General features: G+C 38.1%; 1 protein-coding gene across 1 annotated transcript in view; it reads left to right on the forward strand.

Annotated features, from left to right (window-relative positions):
- The window catches only part of CNTNAP5 (contactin associated protein family member 5), a 264807-nt gene that overhangs the window by 73334 nt on the left and 177724 nt on the right, over positions 1 to 13749 (forward strand). Inside the window, exon 3 of the mRNA XM_071746754.1 lies at positions 3796 to 3989. Within this exon, the coding sequence (XP_071602855.1) occupies positions 3796 to 3989 (194 nt within the window). The remainder of the gene's footprint in view (positions 1 to 3795; positions 3990 to 13749) is intronic.

Consider the following 13749-nt stretch of genomic DNA (forward strand, 5'->3'; position numbering starts at 1 on the left):
ATAAAGTAGTTAGTATAATTCTGATAAATATGATTCTGAGGTATGAAATATATTAGTTAGCCATGAGAAGGATTAATCGGCTTTTTTTTTTTTTTTTTTTTTTTTTTATAGTAAATAAACAATGAAAAAGAATAGGAAAATTGCTACAATATGACTGTATCAACAGCCTTTTCAGTTCCCTGTTAGGTGTCACCCTGAGTAGTTAGCATAGGCAATCACTATGTATGGGAATATGAAACATATATAATGTCAAAAGGAATTTGGTTTATGACCAGTAAGTATTTGATCTGGGCATTAAAGTGAAATCCTGCAGGAGGGAAACAGTTGCAGTAGGAAGTCCAAGACTTTGTAGAACAATATAAAGCTGGTTGAGCTGTTTATAAGGCACTGTGAGTGGAAATAAATATTCTCTTTGCTTCATATTAGTAAAGTGTAAATAAGTATGGACATCCTGAGCAGGCCTGTGGAACATCAAGGCACACTGACTACAACATGGGACTTAAGTGCAATTTTTGGAATGGTTATGGTAAAATGTACAAGCAGTCCGAAAAAAGTATTTGATCTTTGAATTGTACAGGTCTCCTGCAGAGAAACCATCTGAGCTTTGTCCTCCTCATATTTCTGGTGTTATGATTTGTTGCCATGGAGAACACAAGAAGTGTATCGGATTCCTGTGGTACTGTTTTTCCACTGGAACATTTTCTCCATACCTCCTTGAACCTCTCCTCTGAAAAGATCCATAGAAAATGTGAAATATGTCAATCATGAGGAATGACAATGCATCCTTTTCAGAATGCCCAGAATCCTATCAATGCCAATTGCAACCTGGTGGGCAGAATGGGGAAATCACAACAACATATCTGAGGGGGTTTAATGAGAGACATTGTCCATTTTATGTTTATGCCACACTATTAATAAAAGGTGTGTGGTCCTCTTAAATGTCGTTTTGCCCAATTGCAGGAAAGTGGTGTCAGGGTTATACTTGTATCTGGTCTAAAGAGTTGGTGTCCTTTAAATACTCTGTCTTCAGCATCCATTGCAGTTGCCTGTTAGAATCTTCTCATCTTAAATTCTTGTCTCTTGTCCTAGGCCTGCTCTGACAGGCAGTTCACTCCCCCAGAGTGAACATCATGGGAGTGTAGAGGAGCAAATGGCTGTAAAAGAGTTGCTGTACTTTGGATGTACTTTTTTGCTAAATACTAAATAAACATATAGGCTGGCACGTGACACATTGTAATGAGTGATGTACATAAAAGAAATGTGCAGATGTAGATCATGCTGGAAGAGATCCCAGTATCCATATACTACCTGTTCTGTGTAATAGCAAACTTGGAGGAAAAAGAACATTTATGGATTGCTGACACTCACATGGGTGAGCGTAGGATGCCCACAGAAATAAACAGAAGTTTTGTGTTTATTTCGTCCTTGAATAGCAGAACTGAGAGGTCCAATGGGGAAAGCTTTAGTTTTGCCCTCACTCACACAGCCAGTGCACCTTTGCTCTGGCAGGGATTTTAACTGCCTTTCTTACCAATCACTAGGATTACTGTCCATCTGTGGACGTGGTAATAGTGGAAGGTTTGGGAGAGGGCAATACAGTGTTCTTCTTTCTATGGGAAGGTGTATGAAGCAGCTGCTGTTAGTAAAGACACGGTTTGTAACTGATTGCATCTCTTTTGCACAGAAGAAATGGTACAAGGATTTTTAGCAGGAAGTATAACAGTCTTATCTAAGCTATATATCTATGTAGTGTTAAAAAAGAGTTACGAAGCAGGCAGAGAAGACTTGAGTGATGAAATTCTTAATAGAATTTCAAAATCATGCTAATAAGGGGGACAGTATTCTATTTAGGGTAGGTAAAATAAACTGGGTGACAATGAATAATTCTCTTGAGATTGCAAAAAGTTTTAAAAAAAACCATGGCACTAACAAGCAGCATGCACTGGTTATTTTCTCTGGAACATTCTGGTAGAGGGATGAAAACCGAGTCATCCAAGGTTGCGGGGATGATATTCAGTTCTAGTTATGGAATAAACACACTCCTGTTTCAGGAATTGAGACTAAGTTCTAGCTTAATGTACTGTAAATAATGAAGATTGTAACACCTATTCTTAGGAAAAGGAATTTCAAATGTGAGTTGGCAAATCCATTGTGGTCCTGGAAAATCATGAATTTTTTTTTAAGGGCAAAGTTACTGAAGTCGACTTTTTTGATACAAGCCATGTCTACTGATCTTTTAGCTCAGATCAGTTCAATATACTATTAATGGAGAAGCTTTGAGACAGAACTGTTAATAAGATTAAAATATTAAGCTAAACCTAGCTACTTATAAACAAAGTTTAGTGATGTTTTTTCTTCAGAAACATTTTTTTTTTTTAGTCATTCTTGTAGTTTACATAAAGTTGTTAATGCTTCACATACAAATTCTGTATTTCCACTTTTCCTTCCCAGTGTGATTGTATTCACTGTAATCACAAGAAGTGCTTTTGTAAACTTCACTAATAATGGCAAAACATACAAGAATAATGGATTGCAGAACCAGTGCCAGCCTGAATATTTGCTGCTTTGGGTACTTTGTAAACGGCTTCTGCGTTCTTCATCGCTGCATTGTTCACTTATTTGTAAGGCTCAAGTGAACACTGAGTGTTTGGCAGAGAATAGATGTCTGCAAGTAGATGCGAGTTAAAAGAAAATAAACACAGCCTATAATATAAGGGTATGAAAGAAAGCAAGAGAACATAAAAATAATATATTCCAGTCTGGAAGGATTTGCCTTTTTAACTGTAAACTCACATTTACTGTAGGGAGTGAAGTGGTAAAAACCAAGCAGTTGCAGTTCTGTGTTTCATTGACTTGGCATTACCATAAGCCTGTCCAACCTCTGAAATAATTCAAGATTTAGTACAACTCTTAATTTTAAGGACAAACACTCGTTGCAAGATACCACCTTTGATTTGATTATTGTGGCTTCTGAAGTCTGCATTCCTCAATGGAGAAGTGGATTGTGGAAGGGGATAATTTACAACTTGTATTTGTCCTTTTGAAGATCTTGCTTATTTCTTTGTTTAAGATAATATGCATGTTTACCTAACAAGTATCTTGTGTAAGGGAGAGGCTACTTTCCAGTTTGAAGGCAGTCATTTTAGCTGTTCAAATGGTCTCTAGCTTTTCAACCTATTGTGTGAAGTGCATTTACAGCCTGCAACTACACCATTTTTTCAAATACTTAATAGGACACGAATCAAGATAACTATGTCTTTCAAAACATATCAAAAAAGAAAATGTCAAAGCAAATTAGAAGTTGGATGTGCACAAGTGCGTAAGAATCATAGAATCATAGAATATCTTGGGCTGGAAAAGACCTTCAAGATCATCGAGTCCAACCTCGTCCTAACCCTATTACCCTATTTCTGATGACCCACCACTAAGTCCCCAAGCACCACATCCAGACAATTTTAAATACATTCAGGGAGGGAGTGTGATAAGAAGGGAATAGATTAAATAAAATAGATACAATTATTTTATTTTATTTTTGACCGAGGTTGTGCCAACCTCAGTGACAACTGTCCTGCTCACAAAGAATAGATTTCCTTAAAACGTCTTAGAAATTAAAAAATTCTTTTTAATTTTAGGCGAATTAAGAAAAAACTTAAAGAAGAACACTCCACATAGCTTATTTTCTGATACAAAAAGGACAAAGTCATGACAACTCTGTCATGACCAGAAACAGTAACATGGTTCTTTCTCAAACACCGTTTCTTGTGCTGCCATTGTCATCTGAATTGTCTCTTTCAGGAGCTGGTGGGTGGTCTCCACTGGACTCAAATGAGCAGCAGTGGCTCCAGGTTGATCTGGGAGACAGAGTGGAGATTGTCGCAGTTGCTACCCAGGGCAGGCACGGGAGCTCGGACTGGGTAACCAGCTACACACTGATGTTCAGTGACACCGGCCGCAACTGGAAACAGTACAGACAAGATGACACTGTCTGGGTAGGTCTGAACTGTGAGTGCTTTTGCTCACAGGTTTTTCTGGTTTGGGCTCCTTTTGGCTTTTGGAGAAACTGCTTCAGTTTCAGATGAGAGGAGTACTGTAGTGGTGAGAGCAGACCTAAGTGACTCAGGTCTGTTTTGATTTAAATCAACAGGGTGTTTTGATTTAAATGGGTTGTGTCACCAACTGTCTCTGTAAAACAAGTTTAGGCCCTCAGGATGACACTGTTTTTGAAACTATGAGGATGCTCAGGGCACTCAAAATGACCTGAACACTTCAGTGTTTTTTGAATCAGGTACACCAGGGTAAATGGGGCTAATCACCTGCACCCTTTCTCTAGGAAATATGGAAATTAACTCTGTGTCTTATGTAGTTTGCTGGCTGGAACAACAGAGCTCCTGCTGGGAGAGGTTGGTGGTAAATTGCTCCTCAGCTTCATGAGTTGTGGGATGATTTAGCACATACACTAGAAATGCTTGAGGCTTTTCCCAAAATTTTAATGCAGATTTGATTTAATGCAGCTTGTTGTGTCACAAGTTCAATGTGTGGCCATGCCAGGTGCTGGTGGTAGGACTGCATGTGGTGGCAGAGCCACCTCAGGCTCCTTTCATATGGAAAATGTGAATTATTAACAAATGATACCGTCTTCTCTGTGCTATATTCTGTGTTACTGAGGATCAGTAGCCCTGGTAGTATGACAATATGTGGTGGTAAATGAATGATATTTTTAATGAAAATAAAGGGAAACATTTTAAGGGTGACCAAGTAGACTTTTCTTTTTCCCTTAATTATTTTTTTTTTTTTTTTTAAATGCTGTGTTGCAGTAGAAGATTTTGCTTTCACAACATAGTGACTGAATGAAGAGAGCTGTGGTGCAGCAGGAAGAGGGGAGAAGGGATGCTTAATTTATTCTTGAGCATGTTGCAGGCAGTGGAGATGCATGTAAAGGGAGGTTATGTTTTGTGGTTTTAAAATTGCCACTGTCTTTGTTTTATTATGGTTTGACTTATGGAAAGCTAATGAAGTCCTTCCTTTAGCAAGGCAACTTTGTCACAGAGATAGTCATAAAGTTGTGAAGTGTGGCTCAGCTTTACCTGTCACTTACAAAGTTACATTAGGCTGGCTTTGCTCCAGATACTTTTGCCCTTCTCTCTTCTTTTTTTTTTTTTTCTTTTTTTTTTTTTTTTTTTTAATTTTTAAAAATAGTGGAATTTAATTCTAAATAGACCACAATGATCTTTGAATCTGGATCTTGACTTCCAACCTTGCGATTCAGAAATCCAGAACTGAGATATTTTTACAGACTTGGTTTCATTAAGTGCTTGCTTCCTTGAAAATATTATGTGCCTTGGTAATTTTACATTAAGATAATTTTTTTAATTACATGTCTAACTTGTCAGTTTTTTTGTTCTTTTAAACTCTCACCTTTTTATTTCCTTTAGTAAAGTTTTCTTCATAAAGGGAAATTTGAAAAGACAACACGTAGACACTACCATAGCGAATATTCACAATCTAAGGATCAAATTTTGTGAGTTTCTGATCTGACTCCTAATATTGCATACAAAATTAAGAACAAGCCTAGCAGGCATTTGACAGTGAATTAAGATTTATGAAGAACCTGAACTCTCATGTTTTACTAAGGGATCAGGAATGAATGTGATCTGGAGCAGATCCGGACAAAAGTTCCAAAGCTGCAGTAGATCTGGAAGCTTGTTTTCTGGAAGGGTGATCTTCCTACATTTTTCTAATGGAAACCTCCATAGTCTGCAGAGGATGGTTTTGCATATAATTGAGGAAAACTGAAATAGAATTTGCATGTGGAAAAGGTAACACCGGGGAAAGGATCTGGATATTTTTCCCCTCACATCAGTTTCTCAAAGCCAGTAATATAATTCTACTCCAGAAGAATGGATTGCTCCACATCTCCAAGCAGATGGCATGAAGGGATTGTTTGGATGCATTGCTGAACTTAGCTGTTGGAAGTATCTGAAAGTGAATAGGCTCTTTTGACGTTTCATTAGAAACTGTAGTGCTCCTGAACTGTCAAGTCTCATTAACACAGGAGCTTGTATGCCTGCCCATGAAATTAATGAAGATAAAGAATTCCTTCTGTACAATTTTTGTTCTAACTAAAAAGAAAGTTGATTCTTTTCTCTTGGCATTTTTTGATTTGTTTCACTGAATTAAATTAGATCTTGAGAGTCATTTATAGAGTACAAAGTGAAAAGCCAAAGAAGCTTTCAGAACCATGTATAGAATTGTTATTTCCAATTTTGCAGTGTTTCTGTTTTATTTGCAGTAATCCTTTTTTTTTTGTTTTGTTTTTTTTTTTTTTCTATCCCTAAGAAGAAAAACATAAGTGTGCTTTTCAGCCATAAGTTAAAGATTTTCCTATAAAAGTGAGACCCTTGGATGAAATGAGGATAAGAACACCATGCTGCTTGTCCTAAACATCTGGGCTGTTAAGTGTCTGCAAGGGAAGTTCTGCCTCACACAGCTCCTGGAAGAAACTGTTGCCCTTGACTTTAGGGAGGGCAGTGGAATGGACCATTTCACAGGGATAGGAATTCAGCACCCCAGGGTAGCCTCCACTGTCACAATCTGTGGCAGCATACAATGTTCCAATATGTCACAAGGTTGGTAGTTTCAACCTTGTGAACAACTTGCAACCAGGTATCTGTATCTTGAGTTTTTTTGGTTTTGTTTTGTTTTGTGGGTTTTTTTGGGGGGGGGCGGGAGGGTTGTTGGTTGTTTTCTGGTTGTTTGTGTGTTTTTCTTTAGTTGGTTGGCATTTTTCTGTGTGTGGGGGGAGCACAGGGTGGTTTGTCAGAGCAAGTTTCAAGAGAGGAGGCTCCTACATCAGGACAAGGTGGTGTGTTACCAGTTTGCCTCTCATCCACAGGATGTGGAGCTGTTAAAGTTTAGGTTATTGTGAAGCCCTACAGGCTTCAACTTGGAAGATATTTTTCTCTGTCCTTAGGACAGGGGTTCAATATGTCCCTCAAAGTTGAGGTTTTTAAGGTTTCCTTTTTAAATTTTTATGTAGTGAAAAGGGCTAGAGATTTGACTGCTTTATTACTTTTTGTTTCAGAAATATGTGCTGTTCAAGAGGTGGTCAACACTGACTCATAGCTCAGATGGGGCTGTAAAATCTGACTCATTGCCTTGAGATCATTAGATGACATATGCTGTATCAGTATAAAATATTGTTATGCACTGGACCTGTAAGGTTCCCTGATACAACTTCTACTTCAGTGAAACTAGCTGGAAGTTTGTGCTTTGCTGTGGGGGTATTACTTAACATCTCACACCAATTACTCATTAGTGACAACTTCTCACTTATTTGCAGCTTTTGAAAGGAGAAGTTATGTGTCAGTGTGAGGGACCTAGATGGCCTGGTGAATATGTTTTCTGAAAGCAATATAACTATTTGGAGAAGCATTTGAGAAAATAATGATATACTAAATTGCTGAAAAGAAGGGTGTAAGAAATAGCTGCATTTCAAGACAAGCATTTGATTTCAAGTAGAAATTTGAGGTTTCGCTTTGTTTTGTTTGTATTCCAGTAAAGGAAAACAAGGTCTTAAAATTTCTCCTCCAGTACTTCTGTTAACCCAAGTCATGTGTGAACTGTAGTTTCTCCCATCCCATGCCCTAGAAACAAAATGAAGGGGTATTCCCAGCTGGCTGTACCACAGTGCTCCCTTGGAGGAGGCTGGCCTTCTGGCATGGCCTTTCCCTACTGCATGTGATGGGCCATCAGCCATGTTTGGTGAGGATGGCTGGAAGGCAGTAGCTTCTTTCATAACCCATGAGTTAGTCTGCCCAGATGAAACTTCTCCTGATCAGATCTTCACAAATGTTGACTCCTCCTGCTCCTGCAAGTGGTGCTCCTCAGGAGTTCATTTCCAGCCATCTGGGTACAGGTTTTGTCCACCCATATGACACACGTGTCCTTTAGTGCATCCAAGACCTGGAAACGTAAATTCTTTGGGCTGCTGCTAAGACAGATGTTTGCACACCAGTATATATGATATATCTCTAGTACAAATCCCTTTCTCTTTATAGAGATTACAAGGCTTATTATCATCCTCTCACGGCATGCATACAGCTCCCGTCAGCTTCCCCAGTAATGAGCGCTGCAGAGACAGATCGCGAGGAGAATCAGAAAACCTCTTACATTTTCACTCAGCCTGTGTTTATGATGTTAGTAAATTCTGCAGCTGGAGTTGAAGACAAGACAGATTAGCCATTTAAAACCAATTTTCCAACCCCATTTGTATTTAAATAATCTTGTTACAAAAGGACTCTGTGGTTCAGAGCAAACTAGACTTATAATTATATTTTCAATATGGATAAATCAGCTGTGTGTGGACACACTAGCTATTGATTGGGTGACATAAACCATAAATCTTATGGCTTGTAACAACTGAATGATTTTTCAGTGTTTTTAAGTGTTGAATAATTCAGAATTTACTTTACCTGCGTACACACCACAGCTTGAGTCAGTCCAAATTGTATATAATATTGGGACAAAAGTGTGGGCTGTGATACGATGCTATTTCAGTTTAAATAGCAATTTTTATGCTATTTGTATTGAAAAATACTTTTCAAGGCTGAAAAACACAATTATGCAGGAAGACACAATGGAAAGGTGATAGAGCTAGCATAGAAGTGTGCAACAAAAGGAGAAAAAAAAGAGGTGTTCTTCAGACAAAGTTTTGAAGGGAAAGTTGTGGCATTGAAGATAAAGGCAGACTGCTCTGACAGTGGCAAAGAAGACTCTTAGAAGAGTGAATCTGTGGAGAAAGGTAATGAAGGGGAAAAATGGTATACATAGCAAGGAGATATTCTGCAAACACCTGCACAGGCTTGCACATATTAAGCAGAAGTTTGGAGCTGACTGTTAGTTGGTGAAGCTTCTTACACTTCTGCTGTCTTCTGTGCAAGTAAGGGAGAAGATGGCTTTGGGTGTGGGAAAGGGACTTTGCATCCCAAGATAGGAAGTGCATGTCTTGTGTTAGACCACACTTGAGGTACAGAGCAAAACTTCCCCTATGGAGTGGTGCCACCATCTCAGTCCCACGTATTGCAGATGTGCTTTGCAGGGGCTGGAGAGTTGACAGGAGGCTGAGGATACATAAAGAATCTCAGGGGAGCAGGAAATGTGTTTAATAGAGGTGATAAAGATCCCTGGCATCCCCTTTCCTCAGAAAAACTCCTGCTTACATGTGTGAGCTTTTGCTGAACAAGAAGCTTTTCTAATGAAATCTAGAGGAGGGTCATTCTTAATTGACTTATAAATCTACAGGAGTGCTGTAAACTTTCCCATTTCCACTCCAACTAGATAATGATTGTGGAACTGTTTTGTTGAGTTAATTATCGTGAACATAGTTAGAATATTAATCTTCTTGTCAGATTTATGGTTGTCCTGATTTATTTTAAAGCATCTTTTAGCTCCAAGTCCTAACGTCCTCCAAGCAAGGCCAAAGCAAAATTGTGCCTGTAACAATGAGAAGTCCTACATTGTTTGCTTGGATTAGAGAACAGGTTTCTGCTTCTCTTGTTATGATTCTTCCCACTGTACTACTATTCAGATATATTTAATCTCCTTTATGCACCCTAATTATTGCCATGCAAATTGGTGTTAAGCAGTAAGTATCTATGGATTATTTTCTTTTCCATCGCCTTTTGCTTTAAGAAGCAAAGAAAAAAAAATAGCCAGTTGTTGCTTCCAAGTAGAAATGAAGGAAGCTACTCGGTCTTGCTGCAGGGAAGCAAGGCTTTTCAGAGGTTTTCGTCGCTTTTTATATTAGTTATGTTGCTACAGGTTTTGAAGAGGCAACCATTACCCATTTGTGGTATTTAGGACTCTCCAGATTTAAGACTGCCTCATTCTGAGATGCTGTTTGGATGTTACTAATTCGCGTCTAATTCTGGTTTAGATTACTGCTGCAAACCTGGCCTCTTGAGCGTGTTCTCAGGAAATCTTTCTTGATACTGACAGAGCAGTTCTTCTGCTGAGGGGATAGTTCCATGTGTCAGTATATCTGGTTTTGTTAAATGGGTTTATGCCTGAATAAAATGGATATGGTTAGATTGCACATTACCCTTTAGTGCTGAGATACTTGACAGCCTTAAGCTAACTGAATTTTGTGTGAATTCTGTGACCTTACAATGTGCTTTTATAGCTGGTTAACGTGAAGTGATATTAAGGTGGAGTCTACAGAATGTAATTCTGATATTAACATGATAGTCATCAGTAATGTCCTCAGTAATTCTCCATGCTTAGTATTTGGCAGCAGTTCACCCTGACCTAGGAAACTAAGAAACATGGTTATCTGCAGCCTGTGCCATCATCATTGATCTCTCAATCTTATTCCTTTGCAAATTGACTGAAATTTACCTTTATTGTAGCCATTCAGCACAGAAATGTTCCTTGATTTCCAAGTCCTACATCCTAGATCTTTTGTATCATCTTGTCTCTCTATTGCTTCATGTCATCTGTAGGGACTATAGAATATGACTCTGTAGTGTTGGCCTTAACAGATCAGAATGGGAAGAGTGGTTGTCATGATTCTGGTTGGTGAAGTCTGACCCTAAAACATCCATGTCTTCTAACCATTTTCAGCAGATTTGTTAACCGCAGCCAGAAAGCTCTTGTTTTCCCTTCTGCTTTCCCTTCCCATCTGCTAAGAGACTAAATGTTGGTGGCAGAATGCACCATAACTGATGTGGAAGAGTGGATATTTCCTCTCAGATTTTAGCCAGTGGCTCCTTTGTATCAGAACAGCAAACTTCATTATTCTTGCTTGCAAATAGTGTTCTATGGCATGTGAAGTTACAAATAGGTGTCTTTACGAACTATAAATAAATATGGAACAAATAGTGCTTTAATCCATTCGTAGTTTCACCTCTAGTGAGCAAATGACCATTTGCAAATGGACTAAAATAAGAAAGCAGTGTAGAGCAAAGAACAAACGGTAAGGCTGTTTTGCTAAAGGAAAATGCATCATTAGTTTGTTCGTAGCAAACAATTTACAAAGATTAGCAAAATAAAAATGTCCCAGGGATAAGCACTAAAGCTGATCCACCCACAGCTGAAAAGTATTCTGAGGCAATAATAGTTGGATTGACTGCAGTTCAGCAGAGGGAATCTACCTGGATTCTCAAACTGCTTCCACAGCTATAGATACTCATCAAGAAAGAGCAAAGAACATTTACAGAATACAATATGCAGATATCTTTCTTCTACAATTTCAAAGTGAAGCATGTGCTCATTTCCATAGTCCTTCTGGGTCAAACTCAAAAGGATTGAGTGGCTTCTGGGGTTGGTAACAAGATCTGGAGGTTTTATCATCTCAAAAACCCTGCTTGAATTGAATGTTTCTAACACAAATAGCTCATTTGTATTGTGTGCTGCTGAGCAGATCAGTGCTAAAGCAGGCAGATCAGTGGCTAAATGTGCAAGGAAAAATACTCGACATCCTTTGGAGTTGCTTGTGCAGGGTCCTTACTGGGAAAGTGGAAGGACCTTTTGGGGTGCTTGCTCATGGTAGGCATGGAGACAGAAATACACACATATAAAAAAAAAAAAACCCAAACTATCTCTGCTTGTCAGTACTGGATTTTCTTCCAGAGCTTAGGTCTTAGTGAGTTTCAGGTGTTTAGTCAATTTTGAAAGAACTGAGAGTGGCTCTAGTTGTCTCAATGTGCTGTTCTTTTGGAGAACTGGAATGAAGAGATGCCCTGCTGCTGAAGAGTGTGTCCCTTCTACTAATTCACTCCTAGATTGGATTAGTTCAAATAACTTGGTTATCAGTTCTGCTGGTTTGACTTGGCATGTTGAGGTCTTCAGTAACTTCACTAAAATTGTAGCCATTTTGCTTTGAGCTCTTTCTAAACTTTGGATTATTCCTGTGTTTAGGTCTTGAACAGACATGTTGAAACCTTTTGCTTGTGGCTAGTGGAAATGAGACAGAAGAAAAGGCAAGCTGTAAACCACCACAAACCACTTTAGGACTGGGATATTACTAAGATGTTAAACATTGATGGAGCATGAGCTAACCAAGAGAGTATGATGTTGCAGAGACAAAATATTGAGTAATAAGATGTGTTAGTAAAGTTGTACTTCCTTGAAAAAGGGTCGTGTTCATGGAAACTTCATTAAAACTAGATCTTTGCACAGTGGCAATGCAGGGGTGAGGAGAAGGAAAATGGAAAGGCCTGGATAATTTAGAGGGAGGACTCTGTACTGAAACCTTAACTTTTTTAACCCATCTGTCAAAGTTCCCATGTTCTGTAAATCTCTTCAGTTACGTGGGTGTTCTGTTGCATTCTTCTTTATGGTTTGACTGGGAGCCTTTTGCTGCCATTTGGGTCCTTCATCTTCAGGTATCTCAGAACCATAAGGATTAAGAAATACTCTATCAAAAAGTCTACCCTGCAGTTCTTTTTTGGATGAACACAGAGATTTTTTAACTTTTGTCTATGGAACTGATGCATAAAGTAGAAACTCATGTTTCTACTTCACTGAGGTGACCTTGTTATATATTTAATATATATATATGCACCAAAATCCACCCAGTTAAATTTGCCTGATCAGTAATATTTTCTTGCCTTTGTGCTGTTCCAGAAATGATTTAGTGTCATCATATTTGCACTACTGGAAATATGCTATTTGTAGACTTCCCTCCATCCCAAATGCCCAGTAATTTCAGCATGATAGGGATTTATTTTTCAGACACTGAAAACCAGGCTTTTCTTTACCTTGTGGAAAGAGCTTTAAGATTATTTGTTTTTGTTTTCACTTAGAAGTTTTATCAGCTAGAAGTTTTAACTGCTAGAGTCTGTACTGGACTATTCCAAGTCTAGAAAATGCTTAATGCATTAATTAAGTATTCTTGAATGCTTAATATAGACATAATATAAATATTTAACATGTTTTATTAGACATGTTGCCAAATTAAGAAAGAATAATTAGTGAGATTAGTGATATTTTAAAAAATTAATGCAAGTATTATTCTTAGTATGGAGAGCCACTTTTAATACTCTGCCTTTCCAAACATGCAGTGTTTTATGTTCTTGCAGTGGCTTCCAAATTCAGTGTATGAGAATTTTAAAAACACTTACATAATCATTAAGCTTGAAGGTAATTTTACCAATTATACTTTTGATTCTCAAAGTTGTTTCTCAGGGGAATGGAGAAGCATAGAGAAGCTTAGAAGATCTCTTGAGGTACAGAAAAAGTAAGAATAAATTTTGGGATCTGCAGAATAAATAAGCTTGCCCATGTTCCTTTGAAATTTAACTTAAATGTGAAACTTCTGAATATATGTCTGATACTTCTGGGGAGCTGCATACATCCATTCTGCAGTATTCAGCTTATGTTTGTGGAGTTAGGTATCAAAGATAAAATGAAGTGTGAGCAAACCAAGATCAAGAGTAAATCCTGTAGTAGCATTACTTGAAGAATTTTCATCCTTCAGGGTATGAGTATTCATAAGCTGGGGGTGGTAGAAATGCAGTCCTGGAAACATGATAAAATGTTCCATATACACATATACATATATACACATATACACACACAGCCTGTATACACCTTTACAGCTTGGAGCAGAGATGAAATTCAGCTCAAATAAAAACCAGTCAAGCTGTTGTACTCTGGGAACACTTTCCATGAGTCACTTACTTTTATTTTAAATATGCAGAGTCCCACATCAGTGATAAGAATGGACAAATCTTCTCTGGAGAGATTTCT

Source organism: Heliangelus exortis, chromosome 6 (genome assembly GCF_036169615.1).
Source record: "Heliangelus exortis chromosome 6, bHelExo1.hap1, whole genome shotgun sequence".
In the NCBI taxonomy this organism is placed as follows: domain Eukaryota; kingdom Metazoa; phylum Chordata; class Aves; order Apodiformes; family Trochilidae; genus Heliangelus; species Heliangelus exortis.